The sequence below is a fragment of the Typopeltis vanoorti genome, chromosome 16 (genome assembly GCF_054136105.1).
Source record: "Typopeltis vanoorti isolate ZY-2024b chromosome 16, IOZ_Tvanoo_1.0, whole genome shotgun sequence".
Lineage (NCBI taxonomy): Eukaryota > Metazoa > Arthropoda > Arachnida > Uropygi > Thelyphonidae > Typopeltis > Typopeltis vanoorti.
In genome coordinates, this window is record NC_143564.1 from 75,932,645 (window position 1) to 75,952,373 (window position 19,729).

Below are 19,729 nucleotides of genomic sequence, written 5' to 3' on the forward strand. Positions count from 1 at the left end.
CCATGACTTTTGTTTAGCTAGTTTTACACAGTGTTTCGCTTTCTTACATTTGTCTCTGTATTCTCTAAGAGCAAAAGCTGACTTATTTGCCAGGAACTTTTGATATGATTTCTTCTTTTCCTTCACTGCCTCTTTAACTTCCTGTGTCCACCATGGAGTCCTGATTTTTCTATCCTTGCAGACAAGCTCACCACATGCCTCTCTGGCTGAATCAATCAGGGTTTTCTTCAAGGCTTGCCACTGAATCTCCAAGGTTTGGTTCCTGTTCTCAAACTCTTTCATTTTTTCTTCAATCATCTTTGTATATGTTAGTCTACAGTTCACATCTGAGAGCTGCTCAATTTTTATTCGCCTTTAACCTTTTGTACACGTTATTCTTTTCAATATGAAATTCAATTTTATCCTGCTCAAGACTAAATAGTGATCACTTCCAATTTCAAATCCTCTGTACACTCTGGTGTCCTGCACCAGGGAGAAAACATCACTATCAACAATAACATAGTCAATGAGACTTTTCTTATTCCTTGTCTCTTCTCTCAATGTGAATTTGTGCACATTTTTATGTTGGAACATGGTGTTAGTATTAATCAGTCCATGTCCTGAGCAGAAATCCAACAGATATTTGCCATTATTATTAGCTTTGCTCTTTCCTCCAAATTTTCCCAAAATATTTTTGTATGTCTCACAATCATTTCCTACTCTGCTATTTAGATAACCGCCAAGGACCAACTTTTCATTTTTCATTGTGTCAGTTGCTTTTTCTAAAGCATCAAAAAATTCCTCCACTTCTACCTTAGTAGAACCTTCTGTGGGACCATAACCATAGGAACAAATAAGTCTCATTGTCCAGTTCCCCATTCTCATATTTGCCCACATCACTCTACTTGAGACTGCCTGCCATTCAAGAAGATTAGCCTCGTATTTTGTGTTGAATACTATGGCTACTCCTTCTTTTCCTTGATTGTCATTGCCTAAGTATAACATTTTGTATATATTGCTCAGAAAGATCACACCAGTTTTTATCTTTTTTGTTTCAGTCACCCCTATTATGTCGATCTGGAACTTATCTAAATCCTCAGCTAGCTCCATTTCTTTGCCATTCAGGCTTCTTATGTTGATAGTACTGATCTTTAACTCTGGTGATGTTGAGTTGGGGTGTGTTTTCAGATTTGTTCCAGTAGCTGACTTTTCGCTGTTCACCCTGGTTCCCTGGCGAAAACAACGGGGGCCTTGTTTAACCGGGTGACTCCCCAACCAGCATGAAATTTTGTCACGTTGTACCATAATTTTTTATTTTGGTTTAACCAATAAGAATAAAATTTGGTCGGCTAAATCCCAGATTGCCAGCCCATCCTCATTCGTTCAGTATCCAGGTAGATACCCAACAGGGTGCACCACAAGAAGGTGAGGATTGGACATTAGGTCAGAAGCCCTGGTCCGTTCTCTGCATTTCTTTAAAGGCTATGTGGAGGTCTCCTCTCAGTTATACAGCTTTGACCCTTAAACACCACCTAGTAGAGATGTTGTAGTGTTTAATATCACCAGTGATCACACACAAATTGTTCATATGCCTATCCATATAACCCAACCACACCACTCTATATAAACACTCATTAACCTTCAAACTGGATGAAAATCTATTTTTTTGATAAGTTAGCTGGTTTCATATGGAGGTGGCAGAATTTTTCTTCCTGGAAACTTGTGTTTTTTTTTTATTCTACAGAATAGACAAAGACCAGAATAATGCATGAAATTAATAGGCAGGTATACTATCCTCATATATTTAATTGCTTGTCATAATTCAAAACAAAGTAAAGGCTTACTCCACCATCTGAACCTGAATTAGAATGACTGCCTCTTACTATCGAAGATAGGGAAGAATTATTCCAATCACACATCTTTAACATTTTTTTAATAATACTACTATGTTTCCTCTTATCCACTTGCATTTTACTGTGTATAACACCAAGCAGCTCTTACTATTATAAATAATCTGTTATTTGTGTTCCACTTCATATTCAAACTACCTGATGCAACTGATGATGACCTGTAATTTTTAGGTCGAAATATTTGACTATTAAATATATTATTTAATCTTTATCTTCTGTTATTGTGTTAATTTGTTAAACAATAACCACAATCTAGTATTGATATTTTCTTCAATGGAGCAAACAACACTGGCACAGCCACTCTCATCCATGTTATTTGCATTTTAAGAATGACAGGTTGTATTATCTTGATGAATATGCCTCATTTCTCTCTTCTCTCCATGTGATGCATCTGTTCTTGGTGGAGGAGACATCCCATTGATTGTAGGTCCCCTCCATCATTTTTTTCCCCATGTTTTTCTTGCCATATTTTGCTCTGCTTCTTGTGAGTCTTTTTTTTACTGTCCTGTCTTTCAGACAACCATCCCTAAGATCCAATGTTGCATTTGTCATGCATTGCAACCCATGGATATCCTGAAAGGGATCCTGGTGGTCTTGAATGACTTTGACCTCTGCTTTGGCAAGTCCTGGGTAGGATCAATCTGCTAGTTGGCTTGCTTTCAAGGATCAACACTGTTACAATAAGTCTCCTTCCTCATGGTGTGGGGTAGCCCTGCTGTTCCACTTAGCTCAGTCATTGCTTGCCAGAGACTAGGTGTTTATGCGTTGCTCCATAGTAAGTATGGAGCTCTGTGCTGAAACAAACTCCCTTTGAATGCAAAAAAAATTTTATCCTCTAGTTTATCAGGGGACCTACAACACCTTAACATGTCCAGAAACCATTGCAGCAACTGAAAACATTGGCAGCAACCACAATATGGTCATCGCACTGTGAATATGAAAATGAGGGAAAGATTACCTACAAAATCAACTCATAAAAGATATAATATAGAAAAATTAAAAGATCCCAAATATAAATATAAACACTATATAAATACAAATTAAAACAAATTTTTGACACAAGCTTCAAGAAACATAATAGTATCAAATCTAAAACCAAATACTTCTCACAAAAGATAACTGAGACAGCTGAAGAAATCCTTGGATACAAAAGGAAAATAAATAAACCATGGATAACCAACAATATTTTGGACCTATGCGACGAAAGAAGATATTTGAAATCTCATATTAATAGTGGTGATAATAGAGAACAGTATAAAAATATTACTAAGATTATTAAAAAAAAAGAAATCAAACATGCTAGAAACTTATGGATATTGGATGAATGCAAAAATATAGAAGAGGACTTAAATAAAAATAATTCTAAAAGTGCTTTTCAAATTATCAATAAGCTAACCAAACCTTTTACTGCAATTAATTGGAGCATAGAAGATGAAGATGGAACTCCTATCATGGATAACCAGAAAATAATTGATAGATGGAAATGTTACGCAACCAAGCTTTTTCATAAGGACCCTCAACTGACCGATGATGTTTTGGACGGAATTTTGCCAGGAGGTTTGGAGGAAGGAGATTACCCGATATTAAAAGAAGTTATTGCAGCAGTTAGCTCCTCAAAAATTGGAAAATCACCGGGAAGTGATGGTGTCACAGTGGAACAGATATGCGAAGAAGGTGACATCATCATAGACACCTTGCTAAATTTATTCCAGGACGTATGGAACACAGACTTGGCCTTCTGATTGGCAGACTTCTGTCCTTGTACCTATCCCTAAAAAGGGAAACAGCAATAAATGTAGCACCCATAGAACAATAAGCCTTATTAGTCATCCAAGCAAAATCCTGTTTAAAATACTATTGTCAAGAATCGAAAAGAAAATAGAAAGCAGACTATCAGATGAACAAGCAGGTTTCCGGAAGTCCATAAGTACAATCGACCATATTTTTACAATTCGCATACTAGGCGAAAAATACATAGAACATAACAAAATAATCTGTCACAACTTCTTAGACCTTCAAAAAGCTTTTGACTCAATATGGCAAGAGGCATTATGGAAAATTTTAGAACATTATGGTATTGACAACAAAATCATTAGGATTATTAAATCTCTTTATTCCTCATCTGATATGAGAATTGAAATTAAAAATTATAACAGTGAACCATTCCGGGCAGAATGGGGGGGTAAGACAGGGATGCATCTTGTCCCCTCTTCTTTTTAATTGTTTTCTGGAATATGTCATAGATGAAGCTCTTTATGAATATGACACTGGAATAGTAGTTGGCGGACTAAGAATAAATAACTTACGTTTTGCTGACGATATCGATCTTCAGGCAGAAAGTGAAGAAGAATTACAAGAGATAACCAGCCGTGTTTTCAGAACATTAAACAAATATGGATTATACATAAACCTACAAAAAACAGAAACAATGATAACCTCAAAATCAGACATTGAATTTGTAAAGATGCAAATTGAGAATGTAAAGAAGTTCACTTATCTAGGAAGCACGTTGAGTCAAGATGGTCGTTCAAAAACCGACATTAAATACTGAATTGCTAAGGCAACTGTGGCCCTACAAAAGTTAAAACCATTGTGGGGAGATAACAGAATAGCAATCACAACCAGACTAAGACTAATTGACATCTGTGAATTCTGTCCTTTTGTATGGTTGTGAGGCCTGGACTTTATTGAAGGAAGATGACGTTCTATACCGCTCACGAAACCAATGAAAATGTGCGAAAACTGATTGACTCAATAGATGGGAGAAAAAGGGAAAATATTCTTACAGTCATTTGAAGAAGACAGATGAAATGGTTCGGACATGTGGAGAGGGCTAATGGCATTTCAAAGCAAACCCTAGAAGGAATCGATCAAGGGTTAGGGGCCAATCTCGATTAAAATGGACTGATAACATCAAAAAATGGACAAATTCCTCCCTTTCTCAACTGACATCAAGAACAAGAGACCGAGACAACTGGAGGAGGCTAGCAAAGAGTATCACCTACCAGCCATGAATGACCCAACGGTTCATTTAGGACTATGGGAGAAGATGAATCCCTACCATGGTATGGATAATTTCAGAAAGTCTAAGGTGTTTTTCATCAATTGGTGCAATATCACTACCGCCATTACTGCTGCCTACTGAGACCTGAAGTGACATGGGGTGGGGAGAGAACACTAGTTTTTGAAACGAAAGCATCTATAACAAGATAAATCAAACAGCTTATTCCACTAAATGTACTTAAGCTACCTGTAAAGCAGCTTTTTTTAATGGTAATCTCACATTACCAGAGGATGATCAACCTAGTGTTGTGGATGAGCATATAGTTTAGGAGAAGAAGAAATTTACTAACACTGAATTTGAAGATCAGCAGGTGGTACATAAAGAAACTAAAGGTAGGTTGTTTCAAAGGACAGCAGTGAAGAGACTGATTAAAAAGTGTGTGCACACGGGTATGTGTGTGTGGTGGGGTCTGTGTGGAATTGGCATCTCACTTTTGGATATTTCTTAACAGTTTAAATGAGTGAATATTATCAATGCTAAATCTAACAAAGAATGACCATGGAAATAGTGCTGGAAAATACGCACAGCAAAAATTATGACCTCTCGATTTGTTCCCTTATTTTCATTAAGTTGCTATGATCTCTCTCTCATTGAAAGATGTTAGCAGGTTATCTGCTTTCCTCTTTAAGTGAGTCATAAATTTTTAATAGATTGCTCTAGGATCACTATCGCATATGCAAGAATATTACTGTTCAATGGGTGGTGGATGGATTTCGAATTTGTACGTTGTTCACAGGTAAAGTAATGCAGGAGGAAAAAGTTAATTCCTTAGATATTGAGACGATGTGTGATGCTTATGTCAAGGATAATTGAATGTCAGTTATCCCAAGAAGAGAAATTTCATATTGTTTTAAATATCCACATGTGTAAGTTGAATTTTAGCACTAAAGTAAACAAGGTTATCAGAATCCCTGAAAAACGATTTGAAGATCAGAATTTAGGAATGAAGCAGCAGTTATTTTAGTTTATTTGGGTAAAGCATGATTTGTCACAAAAAAGAAGGAAATATATTGTCATCAGCAAAACTATGGATTAGGATTTTAGTCACTAACATGCTTTGGTCCTGTTGAAGTGGCAAAGTGAATATCCAGAAATTAGTGACTAAATGACTGGTCTGTGAAATGCTTCCAGTTCTTACAGGGAACACTTCACAGACAAGAACATTATTGGGCTTACCATATTTATTGAATCTTCATTTAAAAATTGGAGATAATTGTTTTTCAATGAAAATTTCACACATTTGATAACTAACTATTGATGCCTGTCAGCCATTTTATGTTGAATGTGTGTTTACATATCTGATTCTTTTGTGCTATTATGTGACAACAAGCTTGTTTCATATAAAAAGTGTGTGTGCATGGGTGGGGTGTATATAATAGTAAGATGCCTTCAAGGCATCTTACTATTATATACAATAAAAGCAGCTGAGAATTAGTAAACAGAAAGAAAAAGATGAAAATGTTCGCAGTTGATAGCACAAGGAGAATTTTCTTTTTTTTAGGGTTGCACTTTTAACAAAAACTTAGTTGATATATCTGCAAAGATTAAGGAGACACCTTTCTTTTTCTTTTATGAAATTCGGCAAATCAGAGTTATTTATGCAAAAGGTGTGATCAGTGCTAGATTTATGCACAAGCTACAGTTGATGGCCTCATATTTTAAGGAGTCTCTACCTCAGTACAGACAATTTAAAATTAACTCAGTGGGATGGAAGGGATCTCTTAAAAGTTATAGCTTAGAGAATATAATGAGATGAAATGATCCCATGTGTTACTCGTGTAATTTGTTGAATATATGGGGCTACTTAAGGCTGTCGATGTGCAAAATATAGCCTCTCACAGTCAAGTAAATCCTTGCCTTCCAGTGGTATAGTTCTGTTTCCACAGACAGGGCTCTGGCAAACCTGGTGAGTATTGCCACCACAAAGGCATATCTTCCCTAGGAGAAAATGCCAACTTAACCTCCAGGTAGTGGATGTCTTTCATCATCTGGTGAAACCTTGCTTATTATATACTTGAAGTGGCTGCAGCCACGTATGGTGACTAGAGCAAGGGTTCTGGTTCCCCCCCCCCCCCCCCCACTCTTCCCACATACAGTGAGTGATACCCTCAAATGCGTACCAATCAAATTGTAGGGGGCTCAAACATTCCCCCATTCCAGGATACACAACAGTAAAAGCAGAGGCAAAGTTCCCTACACACTAGCAATAACAGCTTCTTGCATGTCACCCATAGTCTTCCAACAAAAAGAAATCTCCAAAGAATCCTCAACATCCTGAACATAAACAAGGCATCTGGCCCTGATGGTATCTCACCTATTGTGTTCAAAAATTTTGCCACAGAACTAACACCTATCCTGTATCACCTCTTAAATCTATCCTATTCAACTGGCATCTACCTGACAACTTTTAAACAGGTTATCTAGCCTATCCCAAAGAAAGGTGATAAAAGTCAATCAACAAACCACCGTCCAACTGCTGTCACTTTTGTTCTCTCAACAATTATGGAGGTCATCAACAATCAATTCTTGAACCGTATAGAAACATACCAACTAATAGTGACCAGCAGTATAGATTCTGCAACTCATGATCTACAGCTGATCTTACTTTCACCACCCACCTATGGACTCAAGCCATGAAGAAATTTGGAGAAACTCGTGGTTGCCCTTGACGTTTCAAAGGCATTTGATCAGGTTTGGCACAGAGCCCACTCACCAAACTATCAATCCCTCTCTCATAGACATTGCCTTGTGACTCTCCTATGGTCTGCAATTGGATCGCCAACTTTCTCACTGGTCGCTCACTATGTGTCATAGTGGACAGCTTGCTCTCCTTAGATTTTCTCATGAATGCAGGAGTATCCCAGGGTTCTGTTCTTTCACCAACTGTCTTCCTCTTGTATATAAATGACTGCTCTCACAAACTTTCAATCCTATCCATAGCTTTTGCTGACAACAGTATGCTCCGTTCTTCCTCCTAAGGGGGAGGGATGTTTCCTGGCACAACCATATTTCAACTATAGCTTCTGCAGCTGCTAAAAAACTTGTGCTTTTTTTTGTACAAGACTACTTCACACCTTCACAGCTACTAACTCTAAACAAAGCCCAAATCTGCCCAGCCATGGACTATCGTTCCCATTATTGAGGTGCACCAAAATCATCTCTAAGGTTCCTCGATTCTACTAGGAGAGGGCAATCCAGCTAATTAATGATCCCCCTCTCTCACAGACATTCGGTTTCTGCCAAACTGGCCACTATTATTCCTTCACTCTCCTCCAAAATCATCAAAACAGAAGCCCCTGCTAACCAACATCCTTTAACAGTCTACCTTAAAACTTACCGAACCAACTTCACTGCCTCTTTTATTCAGTCTACTTCTGTCCTTTGGCACAGTCTCCCCAAAAGATTACAATCCTCAGCTGTTCAAGCAAAATGTGAACAGACTCCTCCTTTTTTTCTATTCCTCTTGCTCACACATGGCACTAGTGTGCCATGGGTCTTGTGGTCTATCGTGTGTGGACCAGATATTAAATATATATATATATATATATATATATATTTTACATTATGGATTATATATAATGACATAATGAAGGATGAATAAACTAAACTCCTGAAACATTACTTTAAAATATTCTAAATTACTTTAAAACATATGGACTGACTTTTGCTCAAGTTTAATGGAACTTAGTTTTCCTAGTTATGTCCTGACTCTTCACTCTCACGATAAATTAGAATCATAACCCAGAATGGTGAAATGAGTTGTAATAAAATGTTTTTTTTTTAATTGTTATTTTTTTGAATAAATATAAACCAACAATAATATCTAGAGAATAGGAAATTTCTGTTAATCATTCTAAAGCTTTTGCATCTAATGAAGGAAATTTAACTTTTCTCCTAACAGATGTCAGGTACATTTTGTGAAAGATATTCCATCTTTATATGATGAATTGATGAATCTCCTTTTGAAACTGGCTAATTATGGTCTCATTCATGGTGATTTTAATGAGTTCAATATTATGTTAGATGAAAATGATCATGCTACACTTATTGACTTTCCACAAATGGTGTCAATAAATCACCCTAATGCAGAAGAGTAAGTATTAATGTTATGTTGGAAATTACAATCCACTTAATGCATGTATTATAAAAAAAATTTTTTATTATTATTTTGGGATGTCTGCATGAAAAGGATAAATTTAGTGTTTCTCTGTAGATTATTTGACAATGCATACGTATTCTTTCTTATCATAAATTATTGCCATGTGATTGAAGTGCCATAATTTTTTGTATGATTTTATGATTGGAAACAAAGAAAGCAGGTCAGGTTCTGTGGTATTAGACATTTGCTGCCACCTATATTACTTAAAAAAATTAACAGTTAACTGTTACATTTTCCAACTGTTTTAGGACTGTAAATCCAGTAGTGGTTGGGTCCAAGTTTTCCATTTTAATCAATTTAATTCATTAACACTTGGAATTAAGTCCTCACGAATTGCAGTATTCACCTGTTTTTACTTTTCTTACTTTCACACTCCATTATACTTACTGACAAACTTTCACAATGCACATGATTGTTCATTTCATTAAATTTTGTACCTAAAGAAGGAAAAGAGAATATTCATCAGTGTATATGAAGGTAACAAATTATCATGTGAATTGTGCTTAAATTTTATTGTTCTCAACAGTTTTTTACGTTTTGTGAAGTAGCATTAGTCATATTCAAAAAATGAATGGGCACATGCCTATAAAATTTTTGTTTAATCTGAAGTAATTTTTGCAGATGATGTTTAATGTATGATAGTGTTAGATGTTTGAGATTCGCAAATAATTTTATAGTTAAAATTTACATAATATATTTAATGAAAGCTTAGTTCAGTTCTTGGATTGTCAAGTATATATGGAGCAAAAAAACTGCACTTTTTCTTTTGTATTTTGTATATGTAGCCATATCTTAATAAAATTTATTATTTTATTTTAGTTTATTTTTTTGTACTTCAAAGTTGACAATCACATTATAGAAAAATTTTGAAATGTAATATGGGTTATGCAGTATGTCATTAAAAGTTCCATCAGTTTCTTTACCATTTTACTAGTATATACAAAGTATACAAAATATAGTCTATATTTTGGAGCAACTGAGAATGGATACGAAGTTAGTGACTAGTGGGAGTGCCTTATGGGACTGTACTAGGGCCACCACTCTTTAATTTGTATATGATTGATATATGGAAGGATTTATGGGGTTGGGGATTAAGTTGTTTGCCGATGATGTAAAACTGGGAAGAGAGCATTAGTTGATAAAGGTGATATAGATGTCCTGTAGGATGATTTAAATAAATTGGCATTGTGGGCTCAGGATAATGATTGTCAATTTAATGTTTGCAAAATGTAAGGTTATGCACTTCTGGTTGAAAAGGTTACTATGGTGTACCATATTGATGATATTGGATTGCAGGCAATTGATGAGGCTAGGAACTTTGGGGTAATTGTGAACAGAAAATTGAAGTTCAGAGGGTATATTGCAAAATTTGGTAAAATAGCTCAAAGGATTACTTGGATGTTGAAAAAACAAGATAGCAAGTAAAGATAGAGAAGTTATTACCCCTCTTTATAAGGCTGTGATTCAGCTGCATCCTGACTAGTGTGTGCATGGTCACCTGGGTTTCTTGGGAATCAGGATGTGGTAGAGAGGATTCAGAGATGAATGATTAAGCTGGTAATAGGTCTGTGGAATGTTCCTTGAGGATAGGTTCAAGATTTGTAGGTTATAAAGTTGGGTTGAGATGTGGAAAAGAGGAGACATGATAGAAACTTAAAAGGATTTTATAAAATTGATGTAAAGGAAAATTTTCAATATATGATAGAGAACTAGGAGTCATCCATGGAGGTTGTGTAAAAGCATGATTAATAGGAGTGTGCAGACTAGAATGGGTGTAGGTTTTTTTTGCATGGAATGTGTGTAGGTTTTTTTTTTTGCATAGAGAGTGGTGGAATGGATTGCCAGAATTAGTTGCGAGTTCCATGAGAAGTATGATAGGTTTCGTATATATAATATATTTAGTTTGGGTCTCCCACGATGAGTCTCTGGACTTTATGGAGATGCCTCTTCTTCTCTTCAAGGATTAGGCATTTGCCTGTTTCAGCTTCACTGGTCTTCTTCTCTAAGCTGCTGATCAAGAGGTAGGGGCCAGGCTAAAAGAGATACCCGTCCTAAAGGTTGAGAGTTTTGCATAAGGTTGGTTACCTTACCAAGTAAAAAATTTCTATAACTCAGACACTTGAATGGAAAATTCATCGATGAAGATACTCTATAATAATAATAATCTACTGTGGGAATCAGCTCTTCTTGGTTACTCAGACCATGAATTTCAAGTTGGAAAAGAAATGGAACTAGCAGAAGAATTGAATAAGTACCAAATAGATATAATGTATTACTGAAGGAAACAAGACAAAAATCAGGGTAAGATCTTTCTGAGCAGCAAATGCAAAATATTCAAGCAATAACAATCAGGGAAAAGTTGAATAACTATAGTATTCAACACTAAATATGAGGATAATAATGATGCAGCTCTTTCCACATAAATCTACTTTCTTTGCCATACTTCCTTTGCAAGGACTACACCTTTCACAAAATACATAAAATATTACATGGACTTCCCTCTTCCCAAACACATAGAACGTACCACTATTCTATTACATATATCCAAGGTACATCTGAAAAGTTAGATAAAGTACTGATAAAATATAATCTTCACACCATGTCATATTACAGATCTGCCCTCCTAAGACATACCCCATCCTCTAGCATATCCTGGAATGTGTGTGTAGTTCATTGTGATTGTGTTCATAGTAGGCTAAGGTCTGTCTTCTACTACTATGGATAGGCAGGAGGATCTGCCTTTTAGAACATAATAAATACATTCACTACCATTATTGTGGTGAGTCAGGACTCACAGACCATGCTTTGGATACCCTTTCACATAGGATTAAATGGAAAAAAACAAACAATGTGAGATATAAACATCATTACAGTTCAGCAAGACTATTTTTAGAGTTAGCAATGGCTATAAAGCATTTTCCTAATCTTGACAAGTATGGTTCCAAAAAATTTGGGAGATCATTTTAAGTTCAACTCTTATATAACTGTAATACTTCTTCTATTCAGCATTAGAGAATGCAAAATTAGGAATTTAGATCTTTAGTCCATTACAATTTGAATTATTTTACTTACTCATTGTCATATGTAAACTGGCACAAGATGTTTTTGCTCTGAAGATACTGGTTTGAAAACCAGAAAAATATAAGCCAATAAACATTCTTTTACAAATTAGCTTTGTGATGTTGTAATACTATCTCATCTCATCTTCCTTATACCCTCTTTTACCTTGCGGTGTCGAGGGTCCATTGATCATCGGACCTCACTCCGTTTACAGGATAAGGTGGTAAAGCCTTATGCCCCGGTGTATCCTATGGCCTGTAGTGTTGAGTTCTCAAGGCCAGTTTGCCTGCTTTGCGGGATGAAAAACCCCAGAATAAACTGGGGAAAAAACCCTTCTGTCCACGCCCAAGACTGGCTAACTTGGCTATGGCTGAGGAAGATCCTTCAGCTCCTCACGTCACCGACGGGAATCGAACCTAGGACACTCCTTCCCCAGGCATATGGTTGCGAAGCGCATAGCCACTAGGCTAACCGCGCAGACGTTGTAATACTATTAGAATAAATAATGAATAATATCCAGCACCTAAGCTGGTCAACTAGATTTGACAAACAATTCTTAGTCTCTTTTTGAGTTGCAAGTGAGCAGTTCGAATTGAAGAATGCACAGGAAGATGGTTTGATGTCAAATCAGGTGTTAGACAAGGGTGCACTTTATCTCCACTGTTATTATCTATCATCATCATCAAATTCCTGACATGTACCCTCAAAGGGTGAATAGGATATGACTACATAAAAACTTTACATCATTTCCTAACTTCCTATCCACAATTTTCCTCCAAGTCAATCTTTTACCTGTAAAGACTCCAACATTATCAAATCTTATATTTCTATCTTCCGGTGCTCTTTTTACTGTATCAATCCACCTATATCTTGGTCTTCCTGTGGGTCTTTTCCCTTCCAACCTGGCAAAGAACACTTGTTTTGCTAATCTTTCCTCTCCCATTCTGTTTAAGTGACCGTGGCACCTGAGATTAGCTCTGCTAACACATTCCTCGATGCTAACAATGTCAAGTTCTTTCCTAATATCCTCATTTTTAATATGATATTGCCATCTGTTCATGCCCGTAATCTTTCTCAGGACTCTCATATCTGCAGTCTCTAGTCTTTGGTACGTGTTTTACTTCTAACCCAGCTCTCAGATCTAAGTTAAATTTGGTTTGAACACTGTCTTGTATACAGCTATTATAATTTAGTGTTTTGACTAATTTCTCTCTTATTTTATATAAATTTATTCAGTTGACTTCCTACCATATCAGCTTTGTTGATTCTGTTGTCTATTTCCATATTTAATTTACCATCTTCACTACAAATCGTGCCCAAGTAGCTGAAATGTTTTACTTGTTTTATAAGTTCTCCATTCACAATGCAATTGATGGTTTCAATGCTTCTGCCTATTTTCATTATCTTTGTTTTGTTATTGCTTATATCTATTACAACAGTTATTTGATTTAGTCAGGGAATCTTGCAGATTTGTACTGGATTTATATAAAAGTATAACCTCAAAGAGCTGACATTAACATCTACAATTTTGATATCAGGTTTAATACCACTTTCCTTCATAATGAGATCCATTTAGATAATGAATAACATAGGGGATAATGTACATTCTTGTCTGACACCAGATTTAACATGAAACCATCTTCTTGTACTTCCTTCAGTTTTAACTGCTAATTTACGATTCAAGTAAAGACTAAATATTGCTTGATATAATGCCCCACTGACACCATACAACTGTAGCGTTTTGAATGGCTTTTCTCTTGGCACCTTGTCATAGGCCTTTTCCAAATCTACAAAACTTAAATATAGATTTTTGTTATATTCCCATGATTTCTCAGCAATTTTTCATAAGTGAAGATTTGATCCTGACAGCCTCTATTCGTCCTGAATCCAGCTTGTTCACAAAGTTTCCATTCCATAATCCTTCTCAACGTTTCTCAAGTATCCTGGCATGAATCTTACCAGGAACACTTAGTAGAGAAATACCTCTGTAATTCTCACATTCAGTTTTATTTCCCTTTTTTATATATATAATGGGTACTATGAGAGCTCTATTCTAATCATCTGGAATTTGTCCTTTTGTCTAGGCCTTCTGAACTATGCAGTGCAGCATTTTTTGTTGAATAGCAACTATTCCAGCTGCCTTTTCACGGCTTTTCTACTTCAAGTATGGATATGTATTCCTGACTGCATGCCTGTTGAGTGTTTTTTTACCACTGTGCTATCACTGCTTTTCATTTAGCAATTTTTCGAAGTAATTACTCCATACTTCAAGGATAACTTTTTCTTCAGTTTTCAAGTCACCTTTATCATCTCTAATTTCTTTTACAACACTCTTTCCTCCATTTTTGAGCTTCTTCAATAACCTCCAGAATATCTTGCAACCTTCTTGGTATTTATTTTCTGTGTTCTTCCCATCACTTTGTTTAGCTTTCTTACATTTGCCTCTGTATTTTCTAAGTGCACAAGCTGGCTTATTTCCCAGGAACTTTCTATATGTTTTCTTCTTTTACTTCCTTTGTCTACCATGGAGTTCTGATTTTTCTATCCTTGCAGATAACCTCACCACATGCCTCTCTGGCTGAATCAATCAGTGTTTTCTTCAAGGCTTGCCACTGAATCTCCAAGGTTTGGTTCCTGTTCTCAGACTCTTTCATTTTTTCTTCAATAATCTTTGTGTATTTTAGTCTACAGTTCACATCTGAGAGCTGCTCAACTTTTATTCGCTTTAAAACTTTCTTACATGTTATTCTTTTCAATATGAAATTCAATTTTATCCTGCTCAAGACTAAATAGTGATCACTTCCAATTTCAAATCCTCTGTACACTCTGGTGTCCTGCACCAGGGAGAAAACATCACTATCAACAATAACATAGTCAATGAGACTTTTCTTATTCCTAGCCTCTTCTCTCCATGTGAATTTGTGCACATTTTTATGTTGGAACATGGTGTTAGTAATAACCAGTCCATGTCCTGAGAAGAAATCCAACAGATATTTGCCATTATTATTAGCTTTGCTCTTTCCTCCAAATTTTCCCAAAATATTTTTGTATGTCTCACAATCATTTCCTACTCTGCTATTTAGATAACCGCCAAGGACCAACTTTTCATTTTTCATTGTGTCAGTTGCTTTTTCTAAAGCATCAAAAAATTCCTCCACTTCTACCTTAGTAGAACCTTCTGTGGGACCATAGGCACAAATAAGTCTCATTGTCCAGTTCCCCATTCTCATATTTGCCCACATTACTCTACTTGAGACTGACTGTCATTCAAGAAGATTAGCCTCGTATTTTGTGTTGAATACTATGGCTACTCCTTCTTTTCCTTGATTGTCATTGCCTGAATATAACATTTTGTATTTATTGCTCAGAAAGATCTCACCAGTTTTTGTCTTTTTTGTTTCAGTCACCCCTATTATGTCGATCTGGTACTTATCTAATTCCTCAGCTAGCTCCATTTCTTTGCCATTCAGGCTTCTTACGTTGATAGTACCGATCTTTAACTCTGGTGATGTTGAGTTGGGGTTTGTTTTCAGATTTGTTCCAATAGCTGACTTTTCGCTGTTTGCCCTGGTTCCCTGGCGAAAACAACGGGGGCCTTGTTTAACCGGGTGACGCCCCAGCCGGCATAAAATTTTGTCATGTTGTACCATAATTTTTTATTTTGGTTTAACCAATAAGAATACAATTTGGTCGGCTAAATCCCAAATTGAAAGCTCATCCTCGTTCGTTCAGTATCCAAGTAGATACCCAACAGGGTGCACCACGAGAAGGTGAGGATTGGACATTAGGTCAGAAGCCCTGGTCGGTTCTCCGCATTCCTTTAAAGGCTATGTGGAGGTCTCCTCTCAGTTATACAGCTTTGACCCTTAAGCACCCCCTTTTTTTACTATTTCTTTCAGAATCAAAAAAAAAATCAGACTCAAGATCAAAATACAAAATAAACACATTTAATATAACAAAAACAATATACAGTGGTATCTCGCTAATCCGAACCTCTTTAGTCCGAACCCTCCAGTAATCCAAACTGGGGTTTGAAAGAAAAAAATTTTATTTATTACGTATTATTATTTTGTGTATTATTATTTTTATTTAATAATTATTATTTTAACTATTATTTTTTATTTTATTATTATTACAGTAGAGTATTTTTTCACGTTGTCGATTGTACGGTTATACTGTAGGTCTGTTTTGATTTATTGTGTGTTCACAATAAATCATAATAGCCTGGGAAGCCGTCGAACCTGAAGCAATTCGAGCGTCATGGAAAAAACTGTGGCCTTCTAGAATTTACCAAGATAACTACAGTGATACACAAAAAAAGGAAATTCAAATCATGCATAATTTGGTTAAAAATATAAATCCAGATGTTGAAATTTCACAAATAAATGTTACGGAATGGAAAAAGAGTAATACATAAAGAGGTAGTTGACAGTTTTATTATGTGTATAGAATGGGATAAGCAGAATTATACGGAATTCCACAAAATTTTATCGCTAATGCAGCTCCGAGAAGAAGCATTCGAAAAAAGTTTAGCTTTCAAGAAGCAAAAGAAAATCAGTGATTTTTTTACAAAGAAATAAAAAAAAACTTTTTTGTTATTTTGTGAAACTTTTTTTTGTGGGTTTTGTACAAGAAAGTAATATTTTTTACACAAATTAAGTTATGTACTGATAGCTTTTTTATTGTTGTTTTATTAAATCAGAATCCTCAACAATACTGGTACATACAAACTACATTTTTTACTAAAATAAACTTGTGTACTGTATTATTTTTTAAGTTTTATATTGCAGTATAGTAGCTTTTTTTCTATCAGATGCTACATTTATTTACAGAATTAACTTGATGTAACATTAGAATCTGATTATTTTTGTCTTAAACGCTAGTTATTGTTCTCTCTTGGGTGAAAATTCGCTAATCCGAATGAGCATGGTTTTTATTAGTTCGGATTAGCGAGATACCACTGTATATACCACTTCAAACAATATTACATAACTACAAATTTAATTGGATCCAAGGCCTTTTAAAAATAAACTTACACTTAAGACTAGACTAAACACTTTGTTTGCACAATGACAAAATGTTCATAGCCAGTTTCTCTCTCTTGTCAAGGCCCCTTTTCCGAAGATATATCTTCGTTTATTCTTCATTTTCATAGGATCCTTTCTCATCACTCATGTAGCACACATTAATTCTTCCTGACTCAATTCTGTCTTTTGATTAGAAATAATAGTTAGATCCGGCGACTTAAGACAGATAAAACTTCCCAAATAGCATTTCCTCGAACATTCCTTTAGAATGTAAATAGCAATTTCTTCTTTCATTCACTAATGCTTATTGACAGTCTTAACTCTTCCACTTTAAAAAACTTACAGTTCTATGATTCCCTTTTTGGAATCTACTATTAATCTTCCGATTAGCGATTCCTCAAACATTCCTTTTAAAACGTCTATAGCAATATTTCCCTTTTATTTATCGATACCTATCCATATTAAAACTTCATAGTTCCAGTATTCCTTTTTTCAGAATATACTATTAATTTCCTTCCAACTTCCAACTGTCACATAAATAAAAAACTCCATTTCCTCCGAATCTGAATGTCTGCCATCTTGTGTTCTAATTTCCTCCTTTCTTAAACAAACACAGTCTTGTTTACATCCGTTACTCTGATACCGAATGCTCTCCTTGTCAGCTGTCAATCACACATCAAACTTCTCGGCGAGCATGCGCACTCCATGAAGCTGGCAAGCAAGAAGTTAGGTATAATGGCTGACACGTCTCTGTTAACAACAAGAGAATGTCTTCATAAAGCACAAAACTTAATATTTTAAACTACAATAAAATTGTTTAAAGTAACACAACTATTCAAATCCGGTAAGTACATCAATTTTTTAACTTCTTTACATTTCACTTTTGACAAAACAATTTCAATAACGGGTACTTCGCAAGTGCCGACAATGCATGTTATGAAACTAAAACTAATAAACATACTAACATAAACAATACGTAAAATTATTCAGAATTTTAAATTATGATTATTTTTACAGTGACCTATCATATTACAAATGAAAACATCACATGATCTGGGAACTAACAGAAATGCAATATATTGAGTTTAATAAATTTATGAAGATATTGTAAAAACAATATCCAAGTCGGTGCAACAAACACCAAACCTCATCGCAAACAAGCTTTGACCTGTTTTCATACAAGTCCTGAAATTCATAAACTAGGCTATGATGGATATTACACAGAATAGATCTCCAAAAAAACATATGTGAAATTTCAGCATGATGTCAACTCTTAACAGAAGTTCTGTTAAGTTTGTTTGTTTCAAGAGTTTCAGTTTGTCAGAAAAAAAAATTCCAGAACAAGTAAACTATAGTGTATAAGAAACTAATAGAATAAAAAGCAGTTTTGATTCTTTGTTGTCATAGTGAGTTTTTAATAAGATGTAACTTATTTCAGTAGAATAAAGAAAGCACTTGAAAAATAAATTATGAAAGGAAAATGTTGAATTTAGAGGAAATAGATGTTGTATGTTAAGAAAAATGCTTCACATGACCAGCATGTGTATAAGATTGCAATTCATAACATCAGAGAATGAGAACTTAGCATAGTATCATATAACACATTTATAATAAAGAGAATGTTACAGATATTTACATACATATATAATTTACTTAGAGCAACATGATAAATATTATGTGGCATTCCAAGGACTCATTGTAGGAGTGCACACAGTGCCATCTGCTGCCCACCACCAGTATGTATAATCTGTAAATTGTGTGTGTTCTCATAGCCAATTTGTCTGTATGCAGAATGGAAAAACCTGAGTTTCTGGTAGACGACAACCTTGCTCCTTCTTATGAGATGGCTAACTCAGTTCTTTTTCAATTGAAGGATACAATGTACCTTTGTTCTTCCAGTTATAATATTAATTATAATGAATAATAGTATTTAAACCTTCATAGTTTGTTCAAATAAAAGTGAGTTAACATGTCTCATATGAGATGGCAGTTTTTTAATATATATGATCTCAGAAGATGTCGCCTAGCCAAAGAGAGTACATACAGTTGATACAGTACATACACATGATTGCAGATGGTGCTGTGTGTGTGTGTGTTGATAGTAATGGAGCAGTGTGTGCTCCTACAATGAGTGCTTGGAGGTGTGCAAAAATAGCCCCTAATTAATATTCTTTTCATTGTTGGAAACAATTTTTATTTTGATTCACTTGTATGTTTTATTCTATAGATTTTATCTGTTGACTTCATCGTTCTTTATGGTTATGTTGCTGAGCAGTGTTTAACTCATTGAGATTTTAAATTGTAGTCCATGTTTGGTTTGGCTCATCAAAAAATTTTTCTCCTTTCCTGTTGTTTTCTGAATTGGCTAGAAAAGTGGAATAATACTTGATGTTTATAAATGAATGTGGACTCCCTCTTCCCCCAAAGAAAATAGAATTTGTACATCGTTTTAAATTTAAATAAATTGACAGCAGTGTTTTTTACAACAGTCATTTCCTATTAGGAAATAGTAATCTATATGCTTAAAATT

The 19,729-nt window shown here is 35.2% G+C and overlaps 1 protein-coding gene across 1 annotated transcript in view; it reads left to right on the forward strand.

The window, feature by feature from the left end:
* The window catches only part of RIOK2 (RIO kinase 2), a 130,326-nt gene that overhangs the window by 94,494 nt on the left and 16,103 nt on the right, over nt 1–19,729 (forward strand). The window contains exon 7 of the mRNA XM_090405915.1: nt 8,855–9,046. Within this exon, the coding sequence (XP_090262041.1) occupies nt 8,855–9,046 (192 nt within the window). The remainder of the gene's footprint in view (nt 1–8,854; nt 9,047–19,729) is intronic.